At 39.0% G+C, this 11,033-nt stretch overlaps 1 protein-coding gene across 1 annotated transcript; it reads left to right on the forward strand.

Moving 5' to 3' along the window:
• The first annotated feature begins 2,653 nt into the window (after positions 1–2,653).
• On the forward strand, positions 2,654–7,722 carry u2af1 (U2 small nuclear RNA auxiliary factor 1). The gene is made up of 8 exons (XM_031869551.1): positions 2,654–2,735; positions 3,978–4,065; positions 4,760–4,826; positions 5,283–5,332; positions 5,743–5,841; positions 5,960–6,093; positions 7,142–7,234; positions 7,336–7,722. The coding sequence occupies exons 1-8, from the start codon at positions 2,692–2,694 to the stop codon at positions 7,517–7,519; spliced, it is 759 nt and encodes a 252-aa protein (XP_031725411.1). The 5' UTR covers positions 2,654–2,691; the 3' UTR covers positions 7,520–7,722.
• The last annotated feature ends 3,311 nt before the right edge of the window (positions 7,723–11,033 follow it).

The following is an 11,033-nucleotide window of genomic DNA, read 5'->3' on the forward strand; positions in this document are numbered from 1 at the left end:
AAGCTAGACATCATGCTGCGATCCAAAGAAATTCAGGAACAAATGAGAAACAAAGTAATTGAGATCTATCAGTCTGGAAAAGGTTACAAAGCCATTTCTAAAGCTTTGGGACTCCAGCGAACCACAGTGAGAGCCATTATCCACAAATGGCGAAAACATGGAACAGTGGTGAACCTTCCCAGGAGTGGCCGCCGACCAAAATTACCCCAAGAGCGCAGCGACGACTCATCCAAGAGGTCACAAAAGACCCCAGAACAACATCCAAAGAACTGCAGGCCTCACTTGCCTCAATTAAGGTCAGTGTTCATGACTCCACCATAAGAAAGAGACTGGGCAAAAATGGCCTGCATGGCAGAGTTCCAAGACGAAAACCACTGCTGAGCAAAAAGAACATAAAGGCTCGTCTCAGTTTTGCCAGAAAACATCTTGATGATCCCCAAGACTTTTGGGAAAATACTCTGTGGACTGACGAGACAAAAGTTGAACTTTTTGGAAGGTGTATGTCCCATTACATCTGGCGTGAAAGTAACATGGCATTTCAGAAAAGGAACATCATACCAACAGTAAAATATGGTGGTGGTAGTGTGATGTTTGGGGCTGTTTTGCTGCTTCAGGACCTGGAAGACTTGCTGTGGTAAATGGAACCATGAATTCTGCTGTCTACCAAAAAATCCTGAAGGAGAATGTCCGGCCATCTGTTCGTGACCTCAAGCTGAAGCGCACTTGGGTTCTGCAGCAGGACAATGATCCAAAACACACCAGCAAGTCCACCTCTGAATGGCTTAAGAAAAACAAAATGAAGACTTTGGAGTGGCCTAGTCAAAGTCCCGACCTGAATCCGATTGAGATGCTGTGGCATGACCTTAAAAAGGCGGTTCATGCTCGAAAACCCTCCAATGTGGCTGAATTACAACAATTCTGCAAAGATGAGTGGGCCAAAATTCCTCTACAGCACTGTAAAAGACTCATTGCCAGTTATCGCAAACTCTTGATTGCAGTTGTTGCTGCTAAGGGTGGCCCAACCAGTTATTAGGTTTAGGGGGCAATCACTTTTTCACACAGGGCCATGTAGGTTTGGATTTTTTTTCCCCTTAATAATAAAAACCTTCATTTAAAAACTGCATTTTGTGTTTACTTGTGTTATCTTTGTCTAATATTTAAATTTGTTTGATGATCTGAAACATTTAAGTGTGACAAACATGCAAAAAAATCAGGAAGGGGGCAAACACTTTTTCACACAACTGTACATCATCATGACTACGGCGTTTATGGACTCATAGGTTTCAACTGTTGCATTCCTGTTAATCTATAAAATATTATAAGAACAAACAGATGTCTGTAGGTATAATGATGGTGTTTTGTAAATGGTTTACATGTTATGTTTTTAACCCTTATTGGTTGAATTTTCTCTAATTAAATGCAGAAATGTGTCAAGTTTACCAATAAACTTATTTTGATGGACCCAAATTGGTCTTGTTTGTGGCTATAATCATTTGACAGAGGGTATGACTTTGTTTTTAAATGCCTCATTTATGTCTTTCATAATGTGGATCCCTGCGGATCACAATTAAAAAATAAAATAAAAAATAAATACAATAATAAGTGGTATGTAAAAAGCATGAATAATGTAAGTTATTGTTGGTAGTAAATATTATTTGAATTCTATGGCACCATGTGTATATTTCATGCTTTAATAAGAAAATGATAATGCACACTTCATTTGCATTTATATACAATCGCACTTGGTGGTCCTGAATATAACATTTACCTTGTTTTGGTTCCACTCCTTAATAACAGACCCCTGCAGTCAAGGAATATTAGTATATTACATAATTACTTTACCTCGGACCATTTCAAATCTCCACGTTTAAATGCAAAATTGTAACTCATAATTTACTGCATGCTTTAAGCAGCGGGTTTAGAGGTAGAGGGTGCTACACGTGTGTATTTACAGTATGAAAGCAACTCTTGTTTTGAAAGTCACGCTAAAGACGGAAATTACCTATGTTGACAAATATCCGGTTATTGTGTCCTGCCTTCAAAATAAAGGCGTTCATTTTTATGTATCGTTCTAAAGTACTTAAAAAGTGCAGATAAATAGGACGTTTCACAGTTTACGTTCCGCAACTTCTCATAAAAGACTGAAAACCAGCAATGTTTTATATCCGATTTCAACGACAGCTTAAGGATAACGGACACTTTCATAGACGAATAGTACCAAAGACAATTATTATTGTATATATATATTTTTTTTACAGTTATAGTCTTAGGGCATCTAGAACAGGCAATCAGTACAATTTCATATATATGTGTCCATTAACCAAATAAAAACAGTACAGTGAGCATGCTAGACTAAAATGAAACTATAAAATACAATCTAACCCTATTTGTATTTAAGCGTAAATGATAATATGAGGATACAATTGTCTAACCGCAAACTATGAACTTTAAAACCCACACCCTTGAATCAATAACTTCCAGAGACAGTGTCAACAAAAACTACATAATGTTTTAATTACGCAATATATGAGCTTCACGAAGATAACATTTACTGCAGGGACATTGCATTTAATTACATTAGATTGCTCAATTGTCAGTAAACTACATATTTGTAGATTACACATTTATTGTGAAGGAGAGGAGACGGATGTCCTGTCGTTGCTGCTGCAGGTTGAGCACAGGCGAGCCAAGATGGCAGAATACCTGGCGTCCATTTTTGGGACAGAGAAAGATAAGTAAGTAGTTAACGTTTATTTTGTTTATTGTTAAGCCATTGTGTTATATTTTTCTGCTTAGGTCCCCTTTGACCAGTAGCACCATATACAGCGGTGTTTTCAGTCTGTAGCAGTGAACGTTACACCGGCTCACGCGACCAACAGCTAAGCTAGTGCTAGCACTAGCGTGCTAGCACGCTAGCTAACGTTTGTAAAATACCGCGCTGCGACTGCTAGCGCCTTAACATCTGGGGGCTGAGCAGTGCTAGGATGGTCTGAAAAAACAACCATACAGGGTTACTTTTTCTGAATTAAAATGAATCACTCTACAAATTAAATACTATTTAAACTGATGCACTAACTACCATCTACCCTTGAGTTAGCTAACGGTAGTTAGCCACTTTATGAAGCCCATAGGAACCTTTTGTTTCAGTGGGATACACACTAGTAACGTTATTTAACTAAGCTTCTCACTCTGTTACTAAGCGAATTAAAGGGGAACTACCCCCATTTTTAGGAATTCATACATGTTAATCCTTTTTCCCGAGGTACAAAAACATATATTTATGATCATGAACAACTCTCTTCCAGAGTAAAACTCTTTTAAAAATGTGAATCAAGTTAAAAAGAAATTGGAACTGTCATATATATATATATATATATATATATATATATATATATATATATATATATATATATATATATATATATATAAGATGTTATAGACACTGAGAACTTTACTAATGTTCTTACTAAATGGGTACATTTTCTATTCAAGAGCTGAGAACACTGCAGTAGAATAAAGCTCATTTAGGAGGTAAAGAAAACAAACACTGGGGGTCAATTCAATCAGTCCCCCATTTATTTTCTATGGAGTAGCTTCACATAAATCTGCTTCGGTGGTTTCTGGCTTTTAGCAAGAGCAGCTTACTTTCACAAATGTTGACTGTACATTCGTAGGCCATGTAAATAACATATTGTAAATCTTAATTGATTGAGGTGGTGTTACCCATTAAGGGGTTCTTTTTATTTGGTTCACTCTGTTTCTTTTAATCTATCTATATCACTTAAAATACATTTATCTCTAGTTTAACCCAGCTCAAATATAAAAAATGTGATGAATACCGAAAGACCTGAAACGATTAGTCGATGAATTGAATATTCAGTTGAAAAAAAATGAATTGGCAACTTTCTTTGTAATTGGTTTATCGTAGTAGTAGTTTTTATGTTTACCTCCTCTTCATTGTTTTCTCTCTTCTTTAGGGTCAATTGCTCCTTTTATTTCAAAATTGGAGCTTGTCGACATGGCGACCGCTGCTCCAGATTACACAATAAGCCGACATTCAGCCAGGTAAGATCGTAAATTATTTTGTTCTAAAGTGTCCTAAAATACACCGATAAAGAGAAAACAATATTTTTCTCATTTCGCCGCCACAACGCTTTCAGACTTGGGTCTGAAAGCGTCGTGGCGGCCGTGGCTCAGTGGGTGAGCGGGTCGTTCTTTGTTCGATCCCCAGCTCCTACTGTCTGTGCATGCAAAGAGTCCTTGGGGACGCCTCACAGCGGCCCACTGCTCCTAAATGCTTAGGATGGGCTAAATGCAGAGGTCAAAATTTCATGTATGTACCTACATGTATATGGCCATTATAATAAAGGTTTTAGGTTTTAAAGGGTTAATGTTTGGTGTTAGGGCTTTACAAATATAGTTAACTTAACTTTCTAGTTGTATCTGTGATCCACACATCCTAGTCACATGTCATACCCATCTTTGATTCACCATGCCAGTGGGTGTGTTTTAAGTGCTTTTCTATATATTCTTAACCTAGTGTCAACCCGTAGGATTGCAAAAAATATCTCCATTGTGTCTGATATTTTCTTGCTGCATATGAAATCTGACTTTTGTACTTTACAATCAAAGGTATTTTCTTTGAAATATTTCTGTTTTGTTCTATTGTTCTATCTTCAGTACCAAAGAACGCACTGCATGTCGATACCCACTCTTAATCATAACTAATCATCCCAATAATTTGCTTCTTTTCTTTCAGACGATTGCCCTCCTGAACATTTACCGGAACCCTCAGAACAGTGCCCAGTCTGCTGATGGTCTGACCTGTGAGTGTTTCTATACCTTCTATATCTACAGAGAAGTAGAGGTTTGCACAGTATTCTTAAGGTGTAAGAGGGAGACCAATATGTTAGTAAAAGCTCTCACTGTTGAAAGGTCGGCTCACCAATAGGAACTAGTTTTCAAACCCGTTCTGGAAAAGCAAGGACAATTGTTCCAAAATATATATATTTATGGGGGGGAGACGTTGTGTTTATAAATTAGGGAATTAAGGTGCTGCCAGACAGGACTCCTACTTCCTATTTATTTTCTGTGATAGGAGTGATACAGTTTACAGATAGTAATGACCAGCTTGGCCCTGGCTAAATAAAAATTAGCAAATAGTAACCTGAAAGGAGTTAAATCTGAGGTGCCTGTTAAACACATACTTTATCAAAGAAATGATAAACTATATCCACATGTTGTTGTTTTATTTTCCTATTATCATTTTCTCTTATCACTAGGTGCCATCAGTGACATGGAGATGCAGGAGCACTATGACGAGTTTTTTGAGGTACGTTCTGAATGTCTCGTGAAGGGCCGGTCTGACCGCCACTCTGCAGCTCGTACATTTCTTTTAACTTTTATTTGAGGAAATGATGCTTCATGCTAATTAGCTTTCTAGTGGAGAGTTAGATGAGAAGATATATTATAATGATCAGTGAGCTTTAGAGGTGCTGGTAGGTGGATTTTTTTTTTTTACCATTTGACTGAGCCAGATGAGATGTTTACCCCTGTTTCCAGTCTTTGTTCTTAGCTAAGCTAATTAGCTTCTGTCTGTCGCCTCATTTCGACCATACACACATTAGAGGGGTGGCAATCGTCTCATCGAACACCCTAACAGAAAGCAAACTATTCCTTTAATGGACTCTTACTCAACATTGCAACAAATACCTCACGTTACACTTCACTTTTCACTTTCAGGAGGTCTTCACTGAGATGGAGGAGAAGTACGGAGAGGTGGAGGAGATGAACGTATGTGACAACCTCGGGGACCACCTAGTAGGAAATGTGTATGTGAAGGTGGGTGTCTGAGTCTAAAAGCCACATATGGTACCTCTGCTGTAATGCCATGTTGTTTAGCTTGGATCCAGAGCTGGTGGTTTTCATCTCTTCCCTGTCTCTTGATGGTCCGTCATAGTTCCGGTATGAAGAGGACGCTGAGAAGGCTGTGATAGACCTGAATAATCGGTGGTTTAATGGACAGCCCATCCACGCTGAGCTCTCCCCCGTCACAGACTTCAGAGAAGCCTGCTGTCGCCAATATGAAATGGGGTGAGTGCTGCGTGAAACAATGTGCTCAATGAAACACTCATTCTTTAAGATTAATGTCGGACTATTTGATAATACAAGTAGGAAGTTCCACTCTGTATATTTAACAGCCCCAATGCAATATTAATAGTTTATATTCAAAATATTGATACTTGGCGTTTGTGTATTGATAAAATATGGTCTCGCAAAATATCGTGATACTATGCTGCATCTATTTATTTCCCCGCCTCTATTGGCAGCCATCCCCGGCTCCTACGGTCTGATTTTTTTTATTTATTTTTTTTTTTTTTTTAAGCATTATACTTTATATTTATGTTGAACTTCTAATGTTATAATCTATCTTAGCATCCAAGCGGGAGACTGAATTTACATGACATATCTCCAGCTGTGACTTACCATCACCCTTTCATAGAAACCCACATAGCGGTTTTACTAAATATGCCACTCTTGAATATACAGTAATACTGTATAAATATGTGTCTGACTCAGCTAAAACCTGCTGATAGAGGTGTTCTCTCTCACACTAAATATACTAATTGCTGATCCATATTGGCAGATATAGATCCCTTTGTTGTTTGATAATAGCAGCTGGTCTACAAGGCTCCAGACTATTTTTTTTTAAATTTATTATTTTTTTTTTTTTTGCCAACATCCCAAAAATAATTTCAACCGCTCTGAAGTCAGTAAACCATCAAAAATTCTAAAGGTTATCCTTTTACCTTGTTATAGTATTTGTAGTGTTTATTACTGTGTAATTGACAGTGGTCCGTTACACTACTGTCTATAACGCATCAATTCTTGTATTGTTTTAATATAAGTTTGTATTTTTGGGTTGTTTGTTGTCCTCTATTGAGCACTGGACCCCCTGTTATCATGTCAGTGATTTATAGGTTCTGACCTGAGGCTTTCGTTAACAGCATCTACAGTGTGTAGCTCATCTCTGTGGCTGCTGTGTAAAACTTGGTCGCAATCATCAGTCCTCCACCTCAGACGTGACTTCCTGTCTTGCTCTTCTCTGCTGTAACTGATCAGCGTTGCTTTCTCTCCACAGGGAATGCACTCGTGGTGGCTTCTGTAACTTCATGCATCTGAAGCCCATCTCACGTGAACTGAGGAGAGAGCTCTACGGGCGTCGGAGGAAGGGGTACAAACACTTCCATTGTTTTACATTCAGGCACTTACCTGAACTTGCAGACATAGTTGTTTTTATAACAATTAACAATCGCTCTTTCTTCACGTCCACAGCCGCCATAAGTCCCGGTCTCGATCGAGAGAGAGGCGCTCTCGCTCGAGGGACAGGGGTCGGGGAGGTGGAGGTGGAGGAGGCGGAGGAGGAGGTGGTGGGGCAGGTGGAGGCGGAGGTGGTGGAGGTGGCCGTGACCACGAGAGACGTCGCTCCAGAGACAGAGAGCGTTCCGGACGATTCTGAACCACAAGCCATGACTACTTGTCTTTCCCTCCCCGTATCAATCCCTAGTCTATCTTTTTTTAAAAAGTTTGTACCCTTTCAGATCTATTCTAGGACTAATTGAAAGGTACCTGATTTTGACGCTGTGACAGCATTGATGATCTTGTTTTTTTCTTGATTTCTGAAAATGACTTTCACCTCATTAAATTTCACATTTTTACTTACCGTGACTGATTCATGAATCGTACCTGCTTTTACAAAGCCTAAATCATTTTCTTACATGCTGAACTAAATGTGCACACTGACGATTATAAGACCGTACATATAGTTTTTAATCAACTCATTTAATTGCTCAGAGGACAGTTTTTCACTGACACCCTGATAACTTCATCGGTTACAGATAACAGCACTCTGGGATTTGAACCTCAGTCACTTAAAACAGAAGGCAGCACAGATAAATACCAGGTATCTATTGTGAACACATGGCACCAACCAAGAGGAGGTTCAAACATAAAATCATTTTATTAAGAACAAACACAACTGCTGTATTTTCTTGTTCCCTAACACTGAACAAACATGAATTGTCTTTACAGCCACAGATTTTACTTTGAACATTTCCTGAAGGGAATGTGTTTATTCTACTTTTACATTTGAGTTTTATACTGAATTTTAGATCATTCTCATGACTTCAGTGATTAATACAGACAAAACAAATACACCAATAGACAAAAACAGTGCAAACTGTTAACAAATCAAAACTGCTGTAAAATATTATTAACCTCGTGGCACAGAGATATAGTCATTCTTTAATTATCAGTCAATGTACTGCCAATCATTTTCCTCAATGGTAAGGCCCTTATTGTAACACCATATTAGATATGAGCAACAACACCACCTGTTCTCTTCACTTCACCTGGTTCACTGTGTGTGCCTGAGCCAACATGAAACTCAAGACACAGAGCAGACAAGACTGACTGAAGAAAGAAGGTTTGAGTGCTCAGGTTGTTTTACACTGAGATGTGTGTTGGTCCTGTCGGTCTGGGGCCGTATCCAAGCTCCGCCATTTTTTTAACTGAGCTGCTGGTGTCTCGTCTGACAGACGGGTGAGTGTGCGGCTCTTTAATGAACAAAGCGTTTAACATTATTTAGGATGATTGTCTGGCATATTTTTTCCAATCCATCAAAAAATTTGAAATCAAATTAAATGATAGGTACAATTATTTAAACTAGCTATATATAATAACTCAAATTTAGGCAGAAACCATCAAATGTTAAGTTTAACATCATAGAAGATTACAAAAAGCAGCAAATATTCATATTTGAGAGGTCAAAAGCAGCAGATTTTCGACATGTTGCAGTAGGAAAAAATCACAAGTATAAATAGTAAAATTAAAGATGGCTGAATTCCATTTAGCTGCTACAGTTTCAGGGTCCTGCTATTGAACAGTCAATCAGTAATTAGCTCATCATTCCATGGCTCATCAGACAGTGTCTGTTTGCATATACAGGCTACATTCATCCCACCAGATCAGAGACTTAGTGGACACGAGTAAAAGACATATTTTAATGGTCCGGCAGTTTATCAAGAAGAAACAAGGGAATTACCCATAATTCATAGCAATGTGACATTAAACACTGGGTTACCAGTGGAAGCCTGAAATGTAAAAAAAAAGACTAACAAAGAGGACGACACATCGGTGTTCAGCCTGGCATCAAATATACACAGAAACATTAAGGATTAAAGATGGAACATCCCAGCATCATACGCGTTGATGAAATACACATTTGGGCAGTGCAGACTTGCTAATCAAATGAGGTCTGGGAGTAACTTCCGGCCTCTACTGTCACGACCCCTTGATGCCTTCTGTTTCTGGAAGTACATGTTTGGGAGATGTTACCCAATTAAAATGATTAAAATACTCTGATAAGCACAACCTGTAACTCTTACAGTTTGTATACATTGTGTATACAGAGACGCTAAGAGACGCTCTTTACTCCTGACAACAGCATTCTTGTTAAAGTCGAGACGTTTCAGTGTGCAGTTGGCAGACTGGAAGTGATTTTAGATCAGCAGCAGTAAATTAGAGCGCAGAGTGTTACCTGGTAAAAAAAAAAGACTTATTTCAGGTAACGATGCATGCTGACGTATTATATTGATGCATGCAGGCGGAAGAGCCGTCGCTGCTTTCATCAAGGGCTTGTTTGCACGGCTGTGTGCCCGTTGGCTTCCTGCTTAAGAAGAAAAGGTTGCTGTTAAGAAAGGAACATTAAGGTATCATGTAGCTTGAGGCCTTTTATGTTAGCAGCTGTGTGATTTTTGGCCAACTGAGCAAAGCACAGCAAACAATCAGGTTTGGTGCTACATTAAAGGGACAGTGTGTAGCATTTAGGGGGATCTGTTGGAAGAAATGGAATATAGAAATGATTAAGTATGTTTTCTTTAGTGTATAATCACCTGGAAATAAGAATTATAGTGTTTTCGTTGCCGTAGAATGAGCAGTTTATATCTTCATACAGAGGGGGTCCTCTTCACGGAGCCAGTCGCCATGTTTCTACAGTAGCCCAGAACGGACAAACCAAACACTGGCTCTAGATAGGGCTGTTTGCATTTTCGTGTTAGTCATCCTAAATCTCAACAACAAGCTTGGCAGAAGTTGGGAGAAGTTTCAGTTGGTTGCAATCTGCAACATCACCACTAGATGCCGCCAGATCCCACACACGGCACTGCAAAGTATCTATTTGATTTCAGCACAGCACCTCCTCAGCTGCACCGTCTCGAGATGGCAGCCCGGTGAGGTTTTTGGGTTCAGTGAGGATGAAACCTGTCAGAGGCATCAGTTTAAGCCTCCTCAGATGATGGGGATTAATTACTCCCCAGTTCACTCCAGATTGAATTGCAGCCACCCTAAACTAGTTGGCAGGTGTGTTGGTGCACTTGCAGAGTTGTGTTTGTGTATGAGAGACCTTTGGAAGACTCCACACTACCCAAATAAAATGTCCAAAATAAAGAAGTGTGGATCTTTTTTCACAGCAAAAGCACAGGTGTTACTACCAACATTAGCAATGGCTCCGTTCAGTCCCAGTAAATCATGACAGCGTGACAGTGAGCTGCAGAATGAGCAATAAGGGCCCTGAAACTGAAGCCGCTAAATGAAGTTCAGCTGTTCATTTTATTGTTTACACATGTGCTTTTTTTCTACTGTGACATGCCTTCAGAGAAAAAAGGGCTTCCAGTTGTCGTGTAGGTATTCTTAACTGTAGTGTGTAGCGCTGCTATCCTATAATAAGAGCTGTATGTTGTGTGAGGGATGCTGTTGGATCTGTCTTTCTAAAATACCTACCCTAGCTTTAAAGATGATTTAACTCACAGAAGAAATGTTGATGTTGGGAAAAAGGAAGGAAGCGTTTCCAACTTCCAAACAGTGATTCAAAATGAAATAATGCAGAATTTATACATCACAGGATTCTTTCAGACTCTAAATCAAACTAAAACACACTTAAAGACAGTATTTTTTATTTTTTATTTGTGACTGTT

Source organism: Anarrhichthys ocellatus, unplaced genomic scaffold (genome assembly GCF_004355925.1).
Source record: "Anarrhichthys ocellatus isolate YVR2014 unplaced genomic scaffold, GSC_Weel_1.0 scaffold47, whole genome shotgun sequence".
Lineage (NCBI taxonomy): Eukaryota > Metazoa > Chordata > Actinopteri > Perciformes > Anarhichadidae > Anarrhichthys > Anarrhichthys ocellatus.